General features: G+C 39.0%; 2 protein-coding genes across 3 annotated transcripts in view; one reads left to right on the forward strand and one right to left on the reverse strand.

The window, feature by feature from the left end:
• adad2 (adenosine deaminase domain containing 2) overlaps positions 1–5,592 on the reverse strand; it is a 22,511-nt gene extending 16,919 nt beyond the window's left edge. The window contains exon 1 of one of the 2 annotated variants that reach the window (XM_031890599.1): positions 5,532–5,592. The gene's annotated coding sequence lies outside the window, so the exon portion shown is untranslated. 2 annotated transcript variants of the gene reach the window in all.
• capns2 (calpain, small subunit 2) lies at positions 4,579–26,171 on the forward strand. Its single transcript, NM_001016161.2, is given in 11 exon segments — positions 4,579–4,590; positions 8,746–8,870; positions 10,875–10,908; positions 11,947–12,036; positions 15,801–15,858; positions 17,775–17,839; positions 18,238–18,306; positions 21,211–21,289; positions 21,816–21,932; positions 22,556–22,614; positions 25,752–26,171. Coding segments are annotated over 10 exon segments (705 nt in total). The 5' UTR covers positions 4,579–4,590; positions 8,746–8,763; the 3' UTR covers positions 25,779–26,171.
• The last annotated feature ends 781 nt before the right edge of the window (positions 26,172–26,952 follow it).

Genomic DNA, 26,952 nt, shown 5'->3' on the forward strand with positions numbered 1-26,952 from the left:
CACTACTGTAAGGCTAATTCCCCACGAAGCATATGGCACATATTTTCGGCAAGCTGAGAAACGCTTTGCATTTTCTCGTGTTTTTCTGCGGATATTAGCTACACTTGCCTGCAGGCTCAGGCAGGGCGAATTCCAAGCGTATGGTGCATATTCTCTGCAAATGTTCTTCGGCTTGCTGAAAATATACGCCATATGCTTCGTACGGCATGAGCCTAAGGGGTTCTATTAGCGCACACATCCTGTAGGGAAAACAATTTTTCATTGATAGGCGCCCTTTAATTTTTACCAATAGTTCTGGTTTTTGAGTTATTGGCCAAAGTGTTGCTTCGGTTTTCCAAAGTTGGAAAACCAAAATGACAAGTATTCTTGGAAAGCCAAAAAACGCTTGCCAAGAATACACCCCACTACTGTAAGGCTAATTCCCCACGAAGCATATGGCACATATTTTCGGCAAGCGGAGAAACGCTTTGCATTTTCTCGTGTTTTTATGCGGATATTAGCTACACTTGCCTGCACCCGAGCGTATTCAATTCATTTGGGTGCAGGCTCAGGCAGGGCGAATTCCAAGCGTATGGTGCATATTTTCTGCAAATGTTCTTCGGCTTGCCAAAAATATACGCCATATGCTTCGTACAGCATGAGCCTAAGGGGTTATATTAGCGCACACACTATTTTTACCAATAGTTCTGGTTTTTGAGTTATTGGCCAAAGTGTTGCTTCGGTTTTCCAAAGGTGAGGTGAAAGCTGAAAAACGCTTTGCATTTTCTTGTGTTTTTATGAGGATATTAGCTACATGTGCCCGAGCGTATTCAATTCATTTGGGCGAATTTCAAGCGTATGCTGCATATTCTCAGCAAATGTTTACCAATAGTTCTGGTTTTTGAGTTATTTATACTATAAGGTTGTGTGGTATTCTTGAAAAGGATCTTCTATTATCTTTCCTTGCAATTATTAAAAATAGCCAGGCAGCAATCCCACCTTGATTCAACTTATGACTTGATTTGTATGCCCAGTGTCTTGCTGCTTCCACTTTGGCTTTAAGAATTACCACACTCTCACATAGTCTAAACTTATGCCCTATCAGCTTATGGTTTACATGCAACTTTATCAGATAACATATTTTAGTTGTAAATTTACAAGTGTAAAGTGCGGTAGGGTGATTCTCACCGTTCATACCTTGAAAATAAATAGGAGACACTCCCACCTTACTGTAGGAAACCGTAAAAGATAACCCAAAATTAACCGCACGACACCCACGTTCCACAGATGATAAAACAAAAAATGTTGCCTTGAGACAGTACACTACAGCACCTAGGCTAGGAACGCAAAAAGACGCTTTGATTGGGCGCAGGCCTCTTCAAGCGAAGGAGGATGGCGGGAGCGGGGAATTGTGGGAACATGCGCAAAGATTATGGCGGCCTATCAGCTGTTCTTTTCAAATCACTGCAAAATGCCGTGGTCTTGTAGGCAAAGCGATTTTTAAAATAAGAGGAGAGAAAAAGAAAGTAGGTCATTTTGTGGCAGTCGCAAACTTGTAGCGTAATTGAATTAAACAAGGAAAGCACGAATACACCTAGGCTTTAACGGGGTATATCAATACTCAGGCGCTTCATATGTGATGTTGTGACTTTTTCAGACCCGTGATAGCCTGCGTTCGCTGAGCTATTGCTTTCTGTTGTGAATTTTAAATGATAAAATTAGAAAAGCTTGTTTTAGAGATCATTCAGTGAACATCAGATTGAGTTGTAATTAAATGAGTGGTCAGAAATAGCTAGCACAGAAGTAACTTCGGAAGAGGCATAAGTATTTTAATAAATTGCTTATGAGCAAATTAGCACTTTGGAAAAACCTATGGGAGGGGGTAGCCTCACATCTTTACCACACAGAAATCTAACAGTAAACGGTCATTCTTATAGGCGTTGTTCACCTTTTAACTTTTAGGATGTTATAGAATTACCTTTTCTTAACTTTGCAATTGGTCTTAATTTTTTTTTTATAGTTTTTGAACTATTAATCTTCTTCTGCCTTTTTGCAGCTGTCAGTTGGGGGTCACTGACCCCAGTAACCAGAAAAAGATTGCACTGCAAAGCTACAATTCTTACTGTTACTCTTTATTATGGGTCTTTTTATTCCAGCCCTACTCTAATCATCCTACAGTCTATCGTGCAATATATTCAGTTATTTGAAGCTTCCAGTGGAGGTGGATGCACACAAAACCTTGTGTGACCGGTAATGCAGGAAAAGGCAGTTTTCTGTGTCCAGTTTTTTTTTTTTTTCTTTTTTAATTTGACAGTTTTACAGTTTTGCCTGTGTAACATGTCTCGTACAAAGTATATAAATCTAAACCTAAAGAATTACCTTTGAGCATTTACTATAGGCTTGTACATAGGCCAGATCATCTCTGTGTTTTTTTAAGTTGCATATAACCTGTCTTCCCCTCTTCTAGTCTTTACCCCTTCCTGCCCTCTTGCTTAAAATTTCCACAGTCACTTACCAAAGGACCCGTGACGTTTGAAGTTCCTATATATTGAATAAGCGCCTTCAACTAAATTTCTTAGCAAAAATTGGCCTTTTTTATATAGGAGAGGAATTTATTTAGTGACCCTGTAGAGTCAATAGCATTTGACCCTGTTTATCTTGCTGTGTTAGATTAGCCACCTGTGACAAATCTCCCTTGTCGCAGGCGACTAATCTCCCCGAAATGCGATCCCACTGGCAAGAATGTAAATGTAGAAGTGTTTCTAAGGCAAACGTCATTTTTTACAGTGCAGAGTACATTATATTTAAATTAAGGTTGCCACCTTTGAATGTTGGAGGGGCAGGGCGGGCTGGTGAAGTAAGGGACAGGGCTATGACATGGTGGCCCATCACTGACCAGAATGCACATCAATCAAGGCCTGTCCTTGTTTCAGATGTCTAAAACACTGTTCCCTCTAAAGGTGGCCATACCTTGTTTGGCAAGGTCACCAAGGACGACCTTAAGCTGTGCACACACACAAATGTTGAGACCAGTGCACAAAGACTTTTGTGTAAAAACATATAATTTTGTACTACACACCGGGCTTTAAAAAGTGCACACATTTTTTTTTTTGCACACACAGCCAAGAAGTAAGTAGAGGCAATGTTGGTCTGAGATTTTTTCTCTCATTGAAATACATGGACTTTCAGATGTAGATGCATGAAAAAAAGACACCATCCAACTTAATCTGATCCGATTTACGTTACAGCTGTGGCTATGAGATTATGTAGGATCATACATGGTGTTGCATGGCAAGATTTGTGTGATATTGCAATAATGCTATTACCCCGTCTTCCTTTAATGGTTTTAGGGTCGCTGTTGCCATGAGGCAAGTTGCCATGGGCCGCCGCCCAGCATGTTACTAGGGACAGCAAAAAGCCGCTCCTGGCAACTTAAAGAGCCGAAATTCTGATTTCTAAATCAGAATTTTGGCTCTTTTATTGCAGGGATCGCTATTGCAGTCTCCACACTAGCGATGTGGCCCCCAAATGGGCGGCATTAAACCCATTTGTCTTCACCCTGCACCACATGGAGCTACTAGTAGAAGCCACTAGTCATGACTACAGAAATAGAAAAATGCTGATTTACTGATAATTGTCTCTGTGTGTTTTAGCAGAGGCAATTCTCAGTATTGTCTATTGCTTTGCAAGGAAACTTTGGGTGACTTTGGGAAACTGAATCGACGTGTATGCCATCCCACTGGTGATTTACATTCTTGCTGGTGGTATGGCATGTCAGGGAAATTAGTCGCCTGTGGTAGTGAAGATTTATCACAGCAGTGGCACACGGGGAGATTAGTCGCCTTGAGACAAATCTTTGTTACCGCGGGCAATTAATATCCCCGCAATGCCATCCCGCTGGCAAGAATGTAAATCGCCGTTGGGATGGCATACGCGACCCTTCTTTTCCTTTAGGAGAGGCAACTTCAGGAAAATGAAGCATCACGTTTGCCATCCCACCGGCGATTTACATTCTTGCCGGTGGGATGGCATTGCGGGGGAGATTAGTCGCCCGCTGCAATGATTTGTCGCGGGGTGACTAATCTCTGTGTGCCACTGCCCTAAGGATGAAGACACACTGGGCTATTTAGTAGCAGTTACTTTTTCAAGGATACTAAACTCCAGAAAATACCCTGCCATAGACAATACTGAGAATTGCCTCTGCAAAAACATACATAGAGACAATTATTAGTAAATGATCAGTATTGTCTTTTTTAGTAGCTGCTACTAGTAGCTAGTAGACCACTTATGGTGTGTCTTCAACCTAAGACCACTAAAAAAAGTAATTGTTAGGTATTGCTAGGTGTTGTAAACTGCTCCTTCATTTCTGGGGCGGGGATTGCTACGATAGGAGCCATCACACAAGATGAGGGGTTTCCCGTGCTACTGCAATGGGCGTGATGGTTATGATTCGAGTTCCGCCCCTTGCTCTGAGCTTTCTTCCTGCGGCCGCCGCCCTGTAAGGATATGCTGCTGGAACTAACATACCCGGAAGTAGCTTGAAGTTGGTGAAAAGAAGAGACAAGCAGCAGCGTAAGGAGAGAAGCTGTGCGAACGTCCCAACACCAAAAGGTATTATTCATCTGCTGTGTGTATATTAGTATAGAAGCGCTGTACTTTTTACCCATAGTGACCAATACTTTGTTTATAATTTAGAGAAGCGTTGTAGTTTTACCAATGCTTAGTTAAGCTTTATGCATCGAGATTATATGTCACATCTTTGCGCACTTCTTGCCGCAGTAACCGTATGTGACTATAACAAGCAGGGAAACCAAGGTATTTATGCGCATTCTGTACGCCTTTAGAATCCCATGTGAGTGGCCCCAGGTGCAGTTGTACCGCTTCGGACTGGTGTGTCATATGGGGCAGGGCCGGTCTGTCTCTCATCGCCTCCTGTCCTTTCCCTATTTATTCTATTCTTTGCTTGATATCCGCGCCCTGTATTGCAGTGTTATTCACTTTCCTCTGTCCGGGCCCAACTCGCTGCCTATTTTCCTATTCTGTTCATGAAACGTGGGAAAACCAAATTGCATTGGCCTATTACTTGCAGTATTTAGAGAGATGTCAGTCCTCACATTAGTTGTAACAAACATATCCGCAGTAATAGGCCAGTACCCTCGGATCAGCCTTGTCTGAAATCTATTGGCAACTTACTAATGAAATGGCCATGACTAGGTTACATCAGCATTAACACTCAACCAGATCCATTAAGCTGTGCCCTACCCCTCCCAGTGATGTTACTTTAAACAAATAGTACCCTGTGTGTGTCTATGATATATACTATGTATGGTTCTCTGTACTAACTGTATACATAGCTGATTACACCCAAGTACAAATGTCTCTGATGCCAGTATCATACAATGTAGGGAGTAAGGTGCAGGCAAACCTGAAGAGTCAATCATCCGCAACCTGCACTAAAAATATAAAGAATGGCTTGTTGCACTTTTTCCCCCACACAAGCGCTTTTTTTTTTTCAGTAGTTTCATTTGTGATTTCAGCAATTAAGTGCTTACCTGAAAATCCCCCACAGCTTTGTGCATTCAAAAGTCGCCACAGTTAAAAATAATTTCTCCATTATAGTTCCTCCAGTAGGTGTGCTCAGATTGGAGGAGCATGGGTAGGCTGCTAAGTGGCAGAGGGCTCTGTGACTCAAGGGGTTTTTGTTTTTTTTAAACTACAGGAAGCACTCGAAGATAGATGAAAGGCAGGCATTTTTTTATAGAGTACAAGGTGGAAGTACCTTCACCTGCAGTGCCAGTTATTTTATTGGTTGTTTTATTCAATAAATACAAGATTCAATATTTTTTTTTATTGTGAGGTGTTTTATAACTTTGAACCTTTTAGAACTTAGCAGCTCCTTCCTTTGGACATTTAGGAGCACAATGAGATAAGAGTAAAAAACTGAAATTTCAGTTTCTTTGCGATCCTTTACCTATCCCAATGCCATTACCTTAGCTGTTCTCTAGTCAAAAGCAGTCAGCCCATCCCTAACTTTGTACTTTCCCTCTAAATTCCTTCTTCATACTGCGCTAATCTTGAATAACCAGTTAACTGTATTTTAGGCATATCTTTATGGTTAAAGGGTCTTTTATGGGCAATGGGAGGCGTAATGCCTTTGGGAGTTGCGTTAATACTTGGTTACTGGGTGTGCAGATTTGACTGCATTCCTTGTCATAGCCCTACCCGAGCTCACAGAACAGGTATGAGACTGCGTGCAGCTAATCTTTTTAAATGTCTCCGGGCAATTCTTCCTTTGTTTGTCTTCATATTCACAAAATGTTTGCCAGTTGTATTACTGGCTATGCCTGAAAACCCATCAGCAATATACAAAAGGACACATTATGATTAATAATAATCTCTCTACCTCTGATGTGCAATAGTAATTTTTTTTCTGATAGTAATCATCATGCCTCAATTCTGTTTCCTGCGTTTCCCCTGGCTCCACTCTTTCTCTTATTTGGTTTTCTTGGGAGTCTTTCTCCAGCAAGAATAATCACTGAGTGGCATTTTTTCTAAAATAAGAAGCCAAATTTATTTGACCCACTCTGGTTATAGGTGTATATTCCCCCTTTAACCATTGGACCCGCAAAAAATCATGTCCTGTAATGTTTATAGTAATGATTATGTTGTGATGTTTATTGAAATACCTTGCAACGCTATTTTTGGCAAAATTAATTGTAAACCAATTCTTGTGTCGCAAAGGTGACACGGGGGACCCTTGCATTAGGTTGTGCTCTTGTGCTGGTACATACTCGAGTATAAGCCGAGTTTCAGCACTAAAAATGTGCTGAAAAAGTAACCCTCGGCTTATACTCGAGTATATGGATTTGCTGACTCTCCCTGCCTCCCTCCCGTGTGTCCGTGAGTCCGTGCATACCTGGTGACTCTGGCTCATTGTGCAGATCGATCTGTAGATGTAACGCGCCCCCTCAACATTTGCTATCATAATCACAACATACAGTTTGCTTCTCAGTGTAACCAACTTTCTTTGTGTAATGTTAGCGCTTTGACGGACGCGAGTGTGTGTGCGCACATACGCATGGACACACGTCCGTCCACGGGGGGAGGGGGTGTGCGCGCAAGGAGCACGCAAGGAGCACGCTCAAAGCACTAACATTACACAAAGCAAGTTGGTTACGCTGAGAAGCAAACTGTAATGTTGTAATTATGATAGCAAATGTTGAGGGGGCGTGTTACATCTGCAGATCGATCTGCACAATGAGCCAGAGTCACCAGGTATGCACGGACTCACGGATCGGCTTATACTCGAGTATATACAGAAATGACATCAGTGCATGCAATCACTTGTGGAGTCATATGTACAGAAAACCTTAATGCGTACACACATGACTGAGTACTGATTCCACCCACTACTCTGAAAAATGTGTGTTTATTACAGTCTACTGAATAGGCAGCCTATTGTATGAGGCATGCCAAACCAATATCTGGTTACTTTGTATTGTATTACTTATTTACAGTTTCAGTTGCCTTAAAGAGATACTGACACCAGAAAGTAAATCTTTTTTTTACATCTTTCATAACATTGTCTTTGCAAGAACTTTATAATTTTGCCATAAAAATATTTGCCTGATGCATTTACATTACCTGTCTGATCCTCTGTTCCTCTATGAGGGGGCAGCCATATTTGTCTGTTAGCATTAGAAACTATAACTGACAGGCTGAGAAGGGACAGTCAGGTTGGCAAAACAGTCAGGTTTAGGAACTTCAAGTAACAATTTCTTACAAAACCAAACCTGTCAGCGAAAAACCGTCAACACGACCTATAGGTAACTTTTTATGTATATTCATATTTTGAAAAGTAGTTTTTTTGTGTCAGTATCACTTTAATGACAGTTGACATGGCTGTAATCAAGCACATTTCACAGGTCTTTGTCATGGGTACCCATGGCATTTTCACATAGAAATATGGCTAAATGTCCAAAAGCTCTGTTGGCCTACAGGGAGGCGTTGTAAGACACCATCCTGTTAGTCATGTCTAAGAACAGTCAGCCTGCCAGATCCTAAAATCCTAATGCCTTTCACTGGGGACACATTGACAAGTCTGGAAATTGTAATCATACCTTCATCTGGTTTCCCAAATGGGCTGAATTAATAAATTTGAACAATTTGACCATCTGAGTATGTAGCTAAATTGTACACTAATCCATCTTTTCAGCAAGAGCTTAGGCTTTCACTGGCTATTTAAAAAAAAAATAAATAAAAAAAAAAATAACCTAGCTTTTTTCTTCTTTGCATTCAGTATGTGTTCCGTTTCCATGATATGTTGTTGTAAACCTGAATGGGACCAGTTTCTTTCCAGTTTCAGCCCCTAAACACACCTGCATCAACTGCACCTCAAAATCCTTTGGGTACATAGCCAAAGTCATAAATATTTTTCTGCAAATTAATTGCTGTTCAAAAATCTTAATAATGATTTCTTGGATTCTTGAATTAGGTAGCTGAAGTTGTCTCGTGAGGCATTTTCGGCGATGTGCCATCCCACCGGCGACTTACATTTCCGCCAGTGGGATGGCAACTGATGGCAACTCGGGGAGATTAGTCGCCCGCGAACAGGGAGATTTGTCGCGGGCGACTAATCTCCCCGTGTGCCAGAGCCCTTAACCAAACAAGCTGCTTGCAATCTATTGTTCCTGTAATACAGCAGACATATTACCTGCAATATTTATCATACCAAGTCATTCTAACTAAGTCTGTTTTGGCTCCTAGTTTTAGGTTCATACAACCATGTTCCTTATAAACAACTTCATGGGAGGTGGCGGAAGAGGTGGTGGAGGTTTTGGTGGATTTGGAGGTGGATCTGGTCTTATAGGAGGAATTTTAAATTCCCTCAGGTTAGTAATTTCATGCAATTTATATTTTATAAGGTCTAAAGGTCACCCATACAAGTGAATAAAATATGTAAATACAGAAAGAGCAAATTTATTACAACAGGAAACTAAAAAAGAATGGGTCAGGGTTTCTTAAATGTTCCATTGTTAAAGGCCTCATTTACACTGCTATCGTATGCATATTCCTAAATTGGTCAACAAAAAATAAAAGCAGTTTGTGTCATGTATTAATTGTTTATCATGATGCTTTAATTTTTTTTAACTCTTTCAGTAAAAGCATTATATATGGAAAAATTAACCCCACTTACCTATATTAAAATAAAAGAATTCTAGAAATTAGAGTTTCTTGACTATATAAAAGAACAAGACCACAGGCTAACCCAGGTGATGTTTTAAAGTAGGGGATACAATATACATGTTTTATGTACTGGGAGGTATTTAAATATCTGAATGCCCTTGTCATTTGTAGCTCACTAATCTTTAACAAATATAATGTTTATCCCTTATTCTAATATTTTCTTTGCCTTACTGGTTAGTAAGTTTCTAACTGTTAATTTTTAATTGTTGATTTTATGTATTATTCCTTAAATTTAAGTTTGCAAGGGAAGACATCATGAGGAATACACAGGCTTACATTTCAAATAAGATAATACATATAATATAATGAGTTTTGTAACAGCACCACCTACCAGTCCTTTTCTCTGACTGTACAGCAATGATTCCCAACCTTTTTTACTCTAGAGCCACACTCGGAGGTAAAAAGTGTTGGTAAGCCACACAAGCATAAAAAAGTTCTTTGGGGATGCCAAATAAGGACTGTGACTATTCCCATATAGACTTCTGGCCTGCAGGAGGATCTGTTTGGTGTAAAACTGCATCTCTATGCTTCCAAAATTTGCCTCCAACCCAGAAATGTAAAAACGGGCACCTACTTTGAGGGCACTGGGAGCAACATCAAAGAAGGTGGTGAGCAACATGTTGCTTGTGAGATCACTGCTGTACAGTAATAATAATATCCCTTTCAAAAGGAAACTATTCTGGAACTATTCTAATGATGCTCTGCTCAGGAAAGAGCCCAGTAACCTCAGATGTGCTTTAACTCTTTCCTGAACAGAGCAGCATCAAAATAGTTCTCTGTTTTCTTTTTGAACATATTCTCCTGGACTGTACAGTCAGAGGAACTAACCAGCAGGTGGGACTGTTACAAAATCTATTATTTCAGCAGTTAATAAACAGCTGAATAGGGTTTAAAAATTTTTTTTAAAGGAACACTATACCCTATTTCAAAATTTGGTTTCATTAAATAGGGCATGTGCTGAACATATTTTTTGCCTATATTAATTACGAAATATTTGTTCTTTGCTCTTTGTTATTCATTGCACAGAACAGGGCTGACTTAAGCCCCATTATCAATCCTGATCCCAAATAGCACAGTTAAACAAATCAGCAGTCCACTGAAGCCCTCTGTTAAAATATATCTACAGCCTGTTGTATTTTTAGATAAAGTGCAGCTCATAATACAGAGGTTTCCCAATGCACTGCTGGTTTGTTTGTATATTGTGGCTTTAGTCTCATTATCAAATTCTGCCCTGTTTAGAGCAAGAAATAACAAACCATACAGCTGATTAAACCAGTTTTCATTAAACCAGTGTTCAAAATGTTGGGTGGGCGTGTACTGTCCCTTAAAGGTTTACATATTATTTAAAAAGTGACAAAGGATGGGCCACAGAGACTCATAGGGATATTTAATTGCTGTTTGCAATTATCACACCCATGATTAATATGTTTTTTTTTATAAATATCCCCACCATCCTGTGATTTAGTAAGTCTCTTTTTCATTTATTTTTTTTAAGCATCTGCTACTTATCAACCAGCTTGTCCCTTATAATTTAGGTTTTCCTTAAATATGGGGCTTTGCAAAAGTATTTTAGGCCATTAATTGATTCTCTTTTCTTACTGATAAACTGCTTTCTGGTAACCTTTTATTTTTTTAAACTTTTCATGTAGTGAAGCTGCTGCAAACTACAATCCACAGCCTCCGGTAAGAGAATGAATTTCTAACACTGTTACCTGTAGAGCCTTACCTGCTTTTAGTTTTGCCTATTATGGTCACTGACTACATTTAGCCTTTACTTTAGACTGCCTTCAACTAGCAGTGTTAATCTATACTTTCCTGACTCTAGAGACATAATAGCACCGTATAACCAGAGTGCTCCTCACATAGAAAAAGGCCCCAAATTGTATAGGGAAGCCTTTGCTCATTCTTTAGCATTTTTCTTTACAGCATTTTAGGTTTATAAGCACTACGAGAATGGTGTATTGCTGGGCATTATATTTTCCCGCATGGTTTAAGCTAAAAATTTAAATTCTGCATTGTCAGTAGCCTGTCACATTTTTGGGCTTAATAACAGTTAAAGGAGAAGAAAAGTCATTTTTGCATTTTACTGCCAATAGATTTGCCACATTAGTGCCACCTAGAACACTATATTTATTCTATAGAAAGCTTTACCATACCTGAGTAAACAGCCCTAGAAGCTCCCTCTGTTTGTTCAGGATAGCAGCTGCCATTTTAGCTTGGTCTCTGTAGCTTCTGTGCTGTAGCTCTAGCTGTTGGTAACATACATCACACATGCTGAAGGGAGGGGGAGTGAATTCTTATGAATTTTTATGGGAAGGGGGAAGAAAGTGGAAAGGATAGAGGAGATTGCTGTGCAGACTCCTGCCCAAGAATGAAGGATTTCTCTGAGGGAGGGAGTCTGATACCAAAGTATATGTTTACACAAAAGAAGGCAAGAAATCCTGTGTTTCTTTTGATAGAGGACTCAGTGCAGCTTTTCTGTGAGTGCTTATATCTGTATTTACATAGACCTTTTTTTGACAAAGCTTACTTAGTTTTTACATTTCCTTCTCCTTTAATTCTTTATTAAAACTTCTTTAAACAGATCACTAGTTTGCTCTGCTGTGGCCCTTTCCACCCCCAGCTATACTGCTTAACCTGTGTCCCACCTTTGTTTCTCTCCTTTCCTTGCTATGTTGTTGCATGTTAATTAATATCTCTTTAATATTTCTTAATTTTCAGCCTCCACGGTCTCATCCCTCTGTTATTCAATCAAATGAAAGTGAAGAGACCAGACAGTTTCGACGTCTGTTTAGTCAACTAGCAGGAGATGTAAGTTAGTCTTTTGCATTTACTTATTAGTGTACTGTATACTTTTGCAATCTGTGATCCGTATTATTGCTTATTACTGTGTTGGGTAAACTGCATGTTGATACTCAGTGACTGTCCATCTCAAGGTCCTTAAAGGAAAAGGAAAGGTGCAGTCACTGGGTGGGGGGTGGTGGGGGGGCGAAATGTTAGGCACCCCCCAGTGATTGTAATTGCTTTCCTTATACCCTGGGCTGGTGCTCCTGTTAGGAGAAAACTGCACCAGCTCAGAGTAGCTACAAGACAGAGATTCTCTTCCTCCTTCTCCTTGTAGGCCAGGCATTTGGATTACCCATGCATTTGCATTAAAAGTATATCCCCATACTAAAAAAAAAAAAAAATCCCCCCCCCAATCTGTCCCATTAAGCTATTAGACTGAATGGAGAGAATGATAAGCCACACATAGTGCACAACCATATTTTATTAAAGACGACAAGCACACACCTAATCAAGGCACACCATCTAAGAAATATAAAAATTAATTTTATTTCACTTACTTAAAAAATAGACAAGTTAAAATAACATACAAGGGAAGCTGGGAAAGTTTAAAAACAAAATCACCTGTGTTTGTTAGACTTGATACAGTTTCAATTCAGTAGTAACAAATCAGGTAAGTATGTTACAATACGTAAACAATGTAGCAACCTAGGGACTAAACTCCACTGTTATGATTGCTGCTAAGAGATCAAAGCTGTTAAGTTTCTCCCCACTGGGAGTGAAGTGATCGCACCAAATATTTTATTTACAACTATGATTGAATAAGTGTCGACAGATTGGGATCTCCCTAAGGTAGGTCGGAGTTTGAACAGAAAAACATTACAAACATCAAGTTTTTAACATTCTACTATCTATATCCAGTATGTTATATAGTTTGTCGGGCTAATTCTGCGTATATCTAAAAGAATTTAAGGCTCCTTTTTAGTAACAGGAGGAGTCTTAAATAATATATGCCCAACTCTGAATTCGATATCGAGCTTTCCCAATCAATTGGTACAAAGGTGAGAAATCATGACAATTATTTAATAAAATAATTAATTTATTTAAATATGAATATTACAAAAATGAAATTATTACTTAACACTCCCTGATATCTATCTAATAATTAATCAAAATGAACATTGACCAATAGACATTCTTCAATAAATGGCAAGCATCCACAAGATTATATATGTACGTTCACTTTCAATACTTAATAACAAGGTAATTAAATATGTTGAATCAAAGGAAGGGTAAATAATTGATTTTGAGGTCTTAAGAAATTCTATCCTTAAATTTTCTTATTTCTCCATTAAATCGCTAACTTGGATATCATATATGTGTTAATGAAAAATAAAATGGACCCAAATTAAACAGATTATTCCCAGTTTGCAACTCTGGGAAAGTCAATGTTTAGGGTAAGACTATAATATACATAGGAATAATAAATATCCAAGCATACAACCTAATCGAGAAAAAGTATAATAAAATTTATATTTACCAGAGTAGAGTTTTCTTATAGTTGAGGGTAGTTTCTCCTTCCTCTTCCAGTTTTTTTTTAGATCCCCTTAGATTTTCTTTTTCAGGTTCTTTCTTTTAGATCCCTCTTTCTTTTTTCTTAGTCCTTAGTCCTTTCTTTTTTTTTTTAGTCCCTTCTAGTCCTCCTGTCTCCTAACTTATCCCTCATCTCTATCTCAAACTCCACCTCTGGGATTTATCAACTAGCCAACTGGCATCAACGGATAGTCTTTAAGTTAAACTATCACCAGTTGATTTAAATATTTATTACAGTGACCTCTGGACCTGTAATGTCCTCCCCCATCTGTGGATGGCACTGTTTCCTTAAATATTGTGGTCTGAAAATATTCAGAAAATATAAAATAACCTTTGACCTTCCTTAATTCGATGTTACACACTATTGTTGACATTGCTCCACACTAGAACAATGCTGTGTAACTACTTAATACCTTAGTACACATACAGTATACCTGTGAACACACTAGCCATTCAAAATTGGTCTGTCCTTGATTAATTATTACCCTCTCAACAGGTATGCTCTATATTGTGGAGAGTTTGTAAGATCCTTCAAGGTGTTCTCATCTTGTTCACCTAGACACCAAGGATTATATAACCTTTGATATTTGCTTTAACACAAAGGTTATACATCTGGGCTAGTAATCCGATACAAATCTCCTTTTCAACATATACGTTTCTGATCAACTAAACAAAATAACATTCATTATTTATTCCTATATGATTCATCAAAAAGCACAATATCATTCATGAATATATATTCTATTAAGTAACATAATCACGTTATCATTAACAAATCAGAATATTCTTGTAATTAATAATTATCTTATCTGAAAATCCGACAAGTTTCAGTATGAAAACATGAGAGTTATAGTTCACATTTATCCTGTGTAGCTAACGCTGACATACTACCGACTATACCGAAGGCTTATTACACCAAAATATACAGTAAATGGATAAACCATTACCAACAGTTGAGTCCGTGTGTCCCCAATCTAATCCAATGATTGTGATAGGTACTAATATTACTAAAGTTAGCACCAGTTCGTGTGGCTTATTGCAGGTTAGTAATCCACCCCTACACACGAGGGGTTAATTGGGAGAGCTAGGCAGAGTCGCAATCAACAGTTACGCCGCTGGTTCAGTGGGAAGAGTAAATTTAGTTCAACAGACCTTATCGTGCAAGAAAGGACTTTAGTTGACAGTAGACAGGCTAGCTATTGTACGTCTAGAACCGTGATCCCCAACCAGTGGCTTGTGAGCAACATGTTGCTCTCCAACCCTTTGGATGTTGCTCTCAGTGGCCTCAAAGCAGGTGCTCAATTTTGAATTCCTGGCTTTTGGGCAAGTTTTGGTTGCATAAAAACCAAGCATAATGCCAAACAGAGCCTTCTGTAGGCTACCAGTCAACATAGGGGCTATTAAGTAGCCAATTATAGCTCTTATTGGCACCGCAGGAACATTTTTCATGCTCGTGTTGCTCCCCAACAATTTTTCCATTTAAATGTGGCTCACGGGTATAAAAGGTTGGGGATCCCTGGTCTAGAAGGAGCGGCTCGTTTGCACATCAATCACCTCTTATCACAGGGGACCCGATCGTCTCCAAAGGGCAAGCCTCACTCGCCGGGAGCCGTCCGTAATGTTCAACAATTAGCCCACACCAGACAACACTCGCACTGCCCCCAACACATAATACCTTTCTGCAGTACGATTTATGGAAACAACCCGTCCGTTTATCAAAATTCTATATAAGTGCGGGTCTCCTCCACACTCGCTCACTTATGGGAATCAGTATACCCAAGCGACCTCTACCCTTTCACATTAATTAGCCCGCTATAGCGATGTCTCCCAAAATCGATACCATTACACTCATAGGTGCTCTTACAGAGGAATTTTTATCGACAGATCAGAATCTATTTCTGTCCCTTAGCAACCATAAGTTGGTGCTATCAACATTATGCGTCCCTATTCTCTCTCGTGCTTGCCATAGCAATTAGTTTTTCCTTAGCATAAGGATTAACAAACACAGGTTCACAACGCCGACGCGCGTTTCGCAGGAAATGCTTTCTCAAGGCGAACAACAACCATATTTTGTGAACAGTGGGTGTAGTGATGACCACCACAGTGAGTGATTACTTAGTTGCATGGGTACTGCTGTGAAATCCAGAATATTGCTATTGTGGTATTATTTATTCAGAATTTTTTTTTCTCTTCCTTAGGACATGGAAGTCAGTGCCACAGAACTGATGGGAATCCTTAACAAAGTTATAGCAAAACGTAAGATTCTTTAGATAAGATTGATGTTTTTGGTCTTTGGTTTGTGCGTGTTTTAAATCTTACTAAAAACTGAAGGAATCTTGTTACTTTGTACTGTTAACAAGCACTTGCATTGCTGTATTTGTGTTCCTTTGGGGAGGAATTTGGTCACAAACACAAGGTAAGAGCATTACTCTAAGGAGCATATTTATTATGCTGTATAAAAAACGGCAACATAATTCGCCACACATCACCAGGCTTTGCTGTGTAAAATTGGCCTAATTTTTTTACGTGTTCTTCTTCTGCCGGAACTTGCATGAAATCTGGTTTTTTTTTTTTTTTTTGCCGAGTTTCATTTTACACAGCATAATAAATTGGACCCTGTGGGACAAATAATTGGATTAGCATTATATCCCCTAAATTAGTCGGGCATATAGAGGTAAAGCAGTGGCGTAGCGAGGGGGGTGCCGAGGGGGCCATGGCCCCGGGCGGCGTAACAGAAGGGGCGGCGGCGGCTCCTTCTCTCTTACAGGCAACAGGCGCTTTTATAAGGTTGCGCCCGTGCGTATGACGTCACACGTCAGCGACGAGGCGCAACCTTATAGAAGCGCCTGTTGCCTGTAAGAGAGAAGGAGCCGCCGCCGATGGTCTGTTGGGGGTATGTACTATGGGGGAAATTGGGGGCACTGTGTGGGGGCTACTGTCTATGGGGAAATTGGGGCACTTTCCATGGGGGGGCCAGGTCTTTGTGGGGTATTGTGTATGGGGGCACTTCCTATTGGGGGCACTGTGTATGGGGCAATTGGGGCTCTGTGTATGAGGGCACTTTCTATTGGGGGGCAAGGTCTTTGGGGGGTATTGTCTATGGGGACACTGTGTATGGGGCAATTGGGGCACTGTGTATGGGGGCACTTCCTATTAGGGGCACTTTGTATGGGGCAATTGGGGGCACTGTTTATGGGGGCACTGTGTATGGGGGCACTTTCTACTGGGGGAACTGTGTATGGGGCAATTGGGGCACTGTGTATGGGGCAATTGGGGCACTGTGTATGGGGGCACTTTCTGTGGGGGGGGGCAAGGTCTTTGGGGGGTACTGTCTATGGGGGAACTGTGTATGGGGAAATTGGGGCACTTCCTATTGGGGGCACTGTCTAAGGGCAATTGGGGGCACTGTGTGGAGGGGGCTGTCTATGGGGACACTGTGTATGGGGCAATTGGAGGCACTGTCTATGGGGAAATTGGGGCACTTTCTATGGGCAATTGGAGGCAATGTGTGTGGGGGGCACTGTGTATGGGGCAATTGGGGGTACTGTCTATGGGGCAGTTGTATGGGGGGACCGTGGCCAGAATAGCGTTAGGGGGGCCTGGCCAGCATAGTGTTAGGGGGGCCTGGCCAGCATAGTGTTAGGGGGCACTGTGGTAGGGTGACCCTAATACTTTTTATGTCTGTGTGTCCTGTACTGATGGGAGGGGCCCCGTGATTTCTGATGGCGGCCCTGCCACCATGGGCAGCCACGGACGCACAGCTGAAACCACTTTTGACAATTATGACATGCGCACCGCATTTCAAATTCAATAAAAAAAAATAAAAAAATTTAATGCTGCTTTTTTTATTTTGTCTATTTTTTTTAAGAATAACTAAATAGAGGGGCGGCAAATTTCCGGTCGGCCCCAGGCGACGAGAGCCCACGCTACGCCACTGAGGTAAAGATCTGCTTGTGTGGCAGTTTTGCCAGATGAGCAGATCTTATAGTGTATGGCCAGCTTTAGGGTGTCTATGTCATTATGCATCAAGATGTCTTCATTTCAACTGCCTGTATGTGGCTAGGTGTGTCTACCATTCTTCTGAAAGGCGTGTATGTATTATGGCACTGTAATGAAAAAAAAATGACCTTTGCTGTATTATTTGTAATCCTTATACTCTCCTTTTACATCAGATCAGGATCTGAAGACAGATGGATTTAGTGCTGATTCATGTCGCAGTATGGTGGCTGTAATGGATGTATCCTTGTGCATGACAAAGCTGACACTGGAAAACAAGGGGTAGTTTTTATGTGAAGTGGATATATTCATGGCTATTGTTGCCTCTGTATAATCTGTTTATATCTTGGGGAACAGTAAACAAATTAAAAGTTAAGTCCATTATTACTGGTCAGATAGAACCCCACCACAACCTGCCCAGTATTCAGTTGTACACCACTATAAAGGCAGGATTCTGTAGAGTACCTGCCCTTTCAGTTATCAATCACATTGTTAGGTAGGGGCTGGATAAATACCTGGCAACATTTACTGTATTAGGTAGGAATTCTAGAACTTGCTTCTATAGGAGTACATATTTAAAATGTGAAAGAAAGGCAATGTGTAGATTTTTTTTTTTTGTCCTTAACATACTTTACTTAGAGTGACAGCACAGGGAAACTTGGGTTTGAAGAATTCAAATACCTATGGGACAACATAAAAAAATGGCAGGTAAGCATGCCTTCTTAAGTTTTTTATAATTTGACTGTGGAAAGTATAATTTTATGTTGTAACAAATGGTACAAAACCACGAAAAATCATTATAAACCACTGTCATTTTAAAGTGAACCCCACGTACTTCGTTCTTGTGACAGATTGTGGTAGGAGAAGTAGTAGTTAAATAAACAGTTAAAGGGGTTGTTCACCTTTGTACAACTTCCAACAGTTCACTTTAATAGAAAATTCTTTGCTGATGAAAAGATGATTCACCTTTGCTGATCCTTCACATCTGCACAGACAGGTGTTAGATTTGTGATATGCTGAGACTGTTTGCCTATGTCATTGCAAGGGAGAAATTAACCAGTGACCTTCCAATGCATGCAACTGATGCACAAGCAACTGATGAATTGGCCAATAGGAAAAAAGTAATGGCAAAGCTTGTAAGCATATAGGAAGTTCTCAGTGTGTCAGGTTCAAAATAGGCCATTCCCATCCCTTCAGAAAAAGGACTGATTTAACAAGTATAAAAAGTATCTTTCACAGTGGCCTTTTTTTTAGGTTTTTTTTTCTTATTGAAAATAACTCCAAAGTACCATGCTGCAAAGCTTTCCTAAAGTTGGCAATTTTGAAAACATTTCCAAAAATCCTCTCAAAGCTTCCAGTTTGCAGCATCTTATCTCCCACGTATCATTAGGTACCAGGATAAAACACCCTGAATTTGAATGCCAGGGGTCCACTGAACATTTTGATGCCCAATATGTATAGGTTTACCTAAGTATGTGGCATGTAGGGGCCCCAATGTGAACATACCCCCATATGTACTGTCATTTCAGCTCCTGCAAAATCAACACATTTACATGCTTTATGTGGGATAATGCTACAAACTAGTAAGCTCACCACAGGATGCTATATATTTTTGGAAAGTACACATTCCCCTGAATCTAAAATGGGTACCCATTTCTTTTTACTCCAAAGTACCAAGCCACAAAGCTTTCCTAAGTTTGACGATTTTTATGACCTTTCCAAAAATCACCTCAAAATTTCCACTATGCAGCATCTTATTTGCTACAGGTCATTAAGTACCAAGATAAAACACCCTAAATATGAACCCCAGAGGTCTACTGAACAGTTTGATGCCCACTGTAAATAGGTTTATCAAAGCACATGGCACTTAGAGACCCCCCAAATATACCTTGTGCACACTAATTTCATGGCTTACCTTTTCCTAATTCATAAACACATGGCAGTTTTATGAGGGGTAGAAGCTGCAGAAATGTAGGGTAACCCCTTAAAACCATATATTTTTGGAAAGTACACAAATCCAACATGGGTAAAGAAGACTTTCTACACCAAAGTACCTGGAAAGCTTTCTTAAAGTTAATGGTTTTTATTACTTTTCTAAGGCCTAAAATTGTTGCAATTTGCCACATTTATCTTACAACATTTCTTACATATAATGATGCATCACCCTAACTTTGAATGCCAGCAGTCTGCTGAACAGTTTGATGCCCAATATGCAAAGATTTACCAAATAATGTGGTGTACAGAGGCACCCAAATGAAAATAGTGCATAGGAATTTTCTCGGCTGCCAACTCAATTTCTGCAAAAAAACAAAAGCCCAATGACTGTGTATTATGTGCCCCCCTAACTGTACAGAAAAAACAAGAAAACCATATATAAAACCATATATTTTTGGAAAGTACACATTGTGACAAATCCAAAGTACCAATCTGCAAAGCTTTCCTAAAGTTAGTAGTTTTTATGACATTTCAGAAAATCGCATAAAAATGTTGCAATTTGCTGCATTTATCTCACACAATTTCTTGCATACAAAGGCAAATCACCCCAAATAGGAACACCTAAAGCCTACTGAACAGTTTGATGCCCTATATGCATAGATATACCAAAGTCTGTGGTATGTACTGAACCCAAAATGAAAATAGTGCATATGGATTTCTCAACTCATCTTTTGCACACAGAGCCCCCTGGCAGCGTATTATGTGCCGTAACACCCCCTAACTATACAGAGACCCCCAGAAAACCATATATTTTGTAAAGTACACATTCTGATAAATTCAAAATAGGTAAAGTTATTTTTCTACACTAAAGTACCACATGGCAAAGCTATGCTAAAAAACAGATTAGGAATACTAATACAGGGATAAATATGCAATAAAACCACAAAAATTGTGTAAACTGATGAAACAACAAAATAAGTCACACAACAGAGTAATTAGTGGCCAAAATAAAATATTTATGGAAAAAAACTAAAGACAAAAGGCTAAAAAACACGCCCACCCCTCATTTTACACTGGACAGAGAAGTGATAGGATCTATAGGGAGCTCCAATAAAAAGGCCATTTTTACAGAGAGGATTAATTTTTAGCACAAAGTGAAACCAGCACCGTATATTATTCATAATTGCCTACAAAATAAGCGGTTTTCCCATTTATCCAATATGTCTCCTTTAAGGTGTGGTTATACAGTATGCAGAAAACAACAGGCCCAAGCATTCTGGATTAAAGATCTCATAGCTGTATAGAAGTCTAAGGCTAAGACATCACAAGCTGTAGTACATAAACCACTTGTTGGATTATAATGATGTTTTATGGTGTACATTGGTGTTTCATACCTTCAAGAGAATATTGAAGGTTCATGGGCCTTGGTGGCCCAGTGCCCTCTTTTAAAAAAAAAAAAAACAAAAACACAGCTTTGGAATAATGTCTACTGTCTTGAGGAGAATCATTGCCATTGTTTTTGTATAATATAAAAAAATCAGACATCTAGTTGACTCAATGATTGTATTGAGTCTGGTGAGAGGCCATCTGCAGTAGGTTTAAATAATAGTTCTGAGTGCAGATAGTTTTGATACCTATAAAGCCTGTGATCTTAACTATGCCCCTATTATCTTTCAGGGTGTATATAAAAGATATGACACTGATCGTTCTGGCACTATTGGAAGAAATGAGCTCCCTGGAGCATTTACAGCAGCAGGTAACAATGTGGGCCTCTATAAAAATATATTGCACAAAACAGCTGATATGTAAAACCATTTTGGCAAGATTCTTTAATAGACCACTTAATTTATATCATTGTATCTGTTTGTAAAGTGTTTATTCTGGGGGTACCTTTAAGATACATCTTATAGAATCAGTTATTTAGGTTTGGAATGATTAGGATTTTTGTGTGCTACAGCCAATGGCATATGAAGCATTATCTCCCCACTATCTACCTATTTGAACCAGTGCTGAAATAGTTCATTGCCTCCTCCACTGATTTCATTGGGACCCCCATGATACTAGTAGTAAATGTAGTTCTTAATCTGGAAACAGGCATTAGAACACTTTTTTCAAAGAGACCCTAATTAAGCCCCTGGTTTATCAGGATGCAGCTTTGGAGCTAGGTGAAGCCAATCTTAGTAAAATATATTTTTCCTATAATTAGCTAGTTTTTTTCCTGTTTGTTTTCATATCTTATAGTTAACACTTCCCTTTGTTGCTCTATTTATTTCTTTTTTTAGGCTTTCAGTTAAATGGCCAGCTTTATGATATGATTATCCGTCGTTATTCTGATGAGAAAGGAGACATGGATTTTGATAACTATATCTGTTGCTTAGTGCGACTTGATGCCATGTTCCGTAAGTAAAGTGGTGACATCTTATGCTGAATGTTTTATAACAGTTATCCTCCTTTGTTATAAACATATATTGTTCTATAAACTTTATTTTAGTTATGTGATGTTTGTAACTTCAGTATGTACTGTCCTTCCATGCATGAACAGCTTGATATCTTTCCATTGAACTTCATTAGACTTTTTACATTGCTGCCAAATATTCCCAAATGACACACAGTTGATTCAGCAATGTGTAAATAAGAAGTTTTGTTTGAGTTCCCAGCAAACCTTTTGCGGAAAGAGCGCATAAAGAAGGGGTTTGCCCTGAATCAGAATGCTCCCTGTATGTAATTGTCCTGTTGTTCCAGTTTTGTACTTTGCAATCATTTAATAGAGTGATGCCAGTCCCCCCAGCTGAACACCAGGGTACACTTTAGGAAGATCAGGGTGAATAACACTATAGCATATTGTGTAATATTTGCACATTACTCATAACCAGGATAAGCAGAACTACCACTGTAAAGGATTTTTTTATTTGTTACCTGAAGCATCCTTGTATGGTTTTCTTTTCTATCTATGTCTATAACATGTAATATGCTCATGGTGTTCTGTGTAACAACAACTTTCATTTTTACTTATTGTTTCTAGGTGCTTTTAAAACTCTGGATAAAGATGGAGATGGCCAGATTAAAGTTACAATTCAGGAGGTAAGTATCTAGGATATGGCATCTTTTTGTATTATCTTGAATATTTTTCCTTGTGCATCCAGGGCTGGTACTGTACTACTGTAAAGGAGAAGGAAAGGTGGAATGACTGGAGGTGCCAGTGATTAAGATCGCTTACCTGATACCCCAGGGTTGTGCTCCTATTAGCAGAAAATGGCATCAGCCCAGGGTGCATGCAGGCAAACAGTCATCTTCCTTCTTTTTTCTTCGCACTGGTTGCGCATGTCAACTTTTTCTTTAATTTGTGGCTTTTTACTCTACTGAGCATGCGCAGCCAGTGCAAAGAAAGAAGACAGATGGGGATTGTTTGCCTGCATGTAACCCGGGCCTGTGTGGTGGAACACCAGCCCGGGGTATTGGGTAATTGAATACAATCACTGGGGTATGCCTAACATTTTGGCACCCCCAGTGATCCCACCTTTCCTTCTCCTTTAAGAGCTACAACTGCTGTGGTACACTTACTCGATCTTGCTTATGGAAGTCAAATGGTTAAGGCTCCTTCTGTTCTTTTGCAGGGTAGCAGTTTTGTCATGGGTGTTGGCTGAGTTTCCTTTAAATAGAATTTTGAACACAGTGATCAGAGAACCTTTCTCAGATCTTGACCTATCGCAGATGCCTTTTATTTCACCAAATCTCATGTGTGTGACATAAATAGAGCAACTGACATAGGGTCTTAAGGGCTTCTTTGCAATACCTCCACATTGTGCAAAGTGCAAAAAATGCTGCAATCACCATTTTTCCACTTTGCACAATGCCACATGGGAAAATAGCTGCAGTCTTGTGGGCTACTTTTCAGTGCACAGAGACCTGAGGACTGCTCCTTGAATGGAATGCTACCTGTGTTAGGTGGCACTTCATTCAGTAGGGGTGGACTGAGAAGGTACATAGGCAGACACAGTGCTTAGCAAATGAGCACTAGGGGGCACAATGACCCCTCTGTTCCTTTAGTAACCAGTTGGCTGCTAAAATTCCAAACTGAAGAGCTGCTGAACAAAAAGCTATATAAAAGAAAAAAAACCAAACCAAATAAATAATTGCGAATAGTCTTTTTGTTCAGTAGCTCTCCAGTTTTGAATTTCAGCAGCTATGTGGTAGCTAGGTAAATGACCCCTTTTAATCTCTAGCATTAAAGGAACAGTAACACCAAAAAATGAAAGTGTATAAAAGTAACTAAAATATAATGTGCTGCTGCCCTGCACTGGTAAAAGTTGTGTGTTTACTTCAGAAAGTCTACTATAATTTATATAAATAAGCTGCTATGTAGCCATGGAGGCAGCCATTCAAAGGAGAAAAGGCACAGGCACTTAGCAGATAACAGATAAAACACTATTGTATTCTACAGAACTTATCTGTTATCTGCTATGTAACCTGTGCCTTTTCTCCTTTTTTCAAGCTTGAATGGCTGCCCCCGGGGCTACACAGCAGCTTATTTATATAAACTATAGTAGTGTTACTGTAGCAAACACACCAGTTTTACCAGTGCAGGGCAACAGTGCATTATATTTTTATTACTTTAAAGCTCTTTCATTTTTTAGTGTTACTGTTCCTTTAAGATAGCATTTCATATTCAAAGCCTAAAAACCATGAAACATAAAAAATACTTATTGCAAACTGCGTTACTGCTGTCTACGTTTAAAATTGTATTGTAATAAGAAATGCATACAAAAATAAAAATATATAAAGCATAAGAGAAACCTAATTCATAGTAAGGGTGAAAATATGTTTGAAACCATCTGTGAATTCTGTCTCAAAGTTTTATTTTCTCCCCCAGGCTGGTGCACTGCTCCTCCATCTTACCTTTTCCTTCAGCACATACACAAGTCTAATTTTTGGATTTTACCGTGCATGTGCAAGTCTGTGTGGAAAAGATAAGATGGCGTAGCGCTGCATTTGTTTCCTGGCCCAGTGCATTTTTTCCTAAAAGGTTCAGAATCCTGGAAAGAGAAACCTAGAAATTGTAACAACATGGAGGTGCTATGGGCAAAACTCCTAGTAAACTGGGCTTTACTTGCCTTTGAAAAATGCAAATGTGGGCAGTTTGCTCCTCTGTTTAGCAGTTGTTAAAGGAACAGTAACACTAAAAAAAATTAAAATTGTTTTTTTTTTTTAAAATTAAAATATAATGTACTGTTGCACTGCACTGGTAAAAGTTGTGTGTTTGATTCAGAACGACTATTATAATTAATAGAAATAGCTGCTGTGTAGACACGGGGCAGCCATTTAAATTGAAAAAAGAAGAAAAGGCACAGGTTACATAAGCAGATAACCGATAAAGGGGCCGATTCACTAAAGGTCGTTAACGCATAGTTTTATGCGTTAAAAAGTGTTTGATAATTAAGAACAGGTTCATCAAATTAATTTAGCATGTGCTATTACTCATAACGTTATTTCCATCGCACTGAGGTAATTATCGAATAGAATAATACTAATACATAATTCACAGACATATTTGAAGCTTAAAGCATAAAATGTGGCGATAATTACTGTGAAACTTAACGCCTCCCAGGAGTAGGCGTTAAAAAAGTATGTGATTGTCCTAGAGTGATGCATCCTCCAGTTTTCAGGCAAATGGTCATTTTCAGAACAGTAGTTTTCAGAAAGTAACTGCTACGTGCGTAATAGCGTGCGCTAATATCGTGTTCTATGAAATAACGCATAAATATATTGCATGGCTTAAAATTTCCCTTAAAAATATATAATCGCAACATAAATAACGTTGCTTCTTAATTCAGCCAAGTGTCCTTTTAGTGAATCGATCATTAACTCGCAAAATATAAGAAGTGATAATATTTTTAACACATGCCATAAATATCACTCGTTTTTTTGGACTTTAGTGAATTGGCCCCAAACTGTGTAGAATACAATTGTAATCTGGGCAACATATCTGTTATCTGCTGTGCCTTTTCTCCTTTTTTCAATTTAAATGGCTGCCCCCGTGGCTACACAGCAGCTGTTGTTTATATAAACTATAGTAGTGTTTCTGAAGAAAACACACAACTTTTAACAGTTGTACCTTTAATACACTTACATTTTTTGGTGTTACTGTTCCTTTAAGAGTGTATTATTCTAGTGTGCTTTATTTGTATAATGCATAACTCATTGCCTCTTATCTTTTTCAGTGGCTACAACTTACTATGTATTCATGAGAAGTCACTTGTGTGGTCTTGAACTTGTGGAGCCCTAAAGTTACTTTTTTCCCCAACTGTACTAAATAACTGTGTGCTGTATACAAGGCTTGTTTTATAAGTGAAAAATATATACCTATCCTATATATTGTAACGGAAAGAGACTTCTACTATATTACAGAATTTTAAATTTGAGCACCAGAGGCAACACGTAACAGCTTGTGTGTGCATGTGTATGCAAAAGTATGTATGAAAGATTTTTATATTCTGTATGCATACATCTAGATAATGGCACCAGTTCTATCAATAAATAAATCAAATTTGTTACATTCTCTATGGAAAATTTGTTCTAAGGTGTACCTTTCTCAAACTCTGTTATGAAAAATGGATGCAATTAAAAGCTGTAAACAAAAATAGGCTAATTCTCTATTTGTAATAAATCTAGTGTAATGGTAGCCATAACCACACCAATAATGAGAGCGTGTATAGTTGGAGACGAGACTAACGATATTGGTAAATGCCTTGTCGCCTCGCCAATCGGGCAGGACTGAAAATTTTGATTGGGTGCCTTTTGAAGGTGCCCAAACATTGTAACGCTAAGAGCTGAATCGTCAGACATGCAGGTAAAAACAAAGGAATTCTTTACCTCTACCTTACTATTTAGTATTAAGAATTCCTTTGTTTTTTCCTGCATATCCGATGATTCAGCTTTTAACGTTAGTAGAGTTAGCGAGTAGATGAATGATCTTTCCTACAATCATAAGTTACCTTCCAGCAAATGGTACTGTTTATTTTCATTACAAAGAAAAAGGACACTGCTCATGAATAAAAATTACTTGCTTATATAAAACTTTTGCATAAAATTCATGTTCTGTCTTTTTCTCTGCTTAGCCATCTGGCAGTTGTGTTATCTTCTTAGAAAAAAAGCCCAGCAAAGGACATTGATAAATGTACCGTATATACTCGAGTATAAGCCGATCCGAATATAAGCCGAGGTACCTAATTTTACCTAAGAAAACTGGAAAAACTTATTGACTCGAGTATAAGCCTAGGGTGGGAAATGCAACCGCTACTGCTAAGTTTTAATAATCAAATAAATAACAGATAAATAAATAATAGATAATTTTAGGGAAAGAAAAATGCTACAGCAGGGAAGGCTAGGGAAGCTGCCATACTAATTATCAAGTACTTGGAC

The sequence above is a fragment of the Xenopus tropicalis genome, chromosome 8 (genome assembly GCF_000004195.4).
Source record: "Xenopus tropicalis strain Nigerian chromosome 8, UCB_Xtro_10.0, whole genome shotgun sequence".
Taxonomy (NCBI): Eukaryota; Metazoa; Chordata; class Amphibia; order Anura; family Pipidae; genus Xenopus; species Xenopus tropicalis.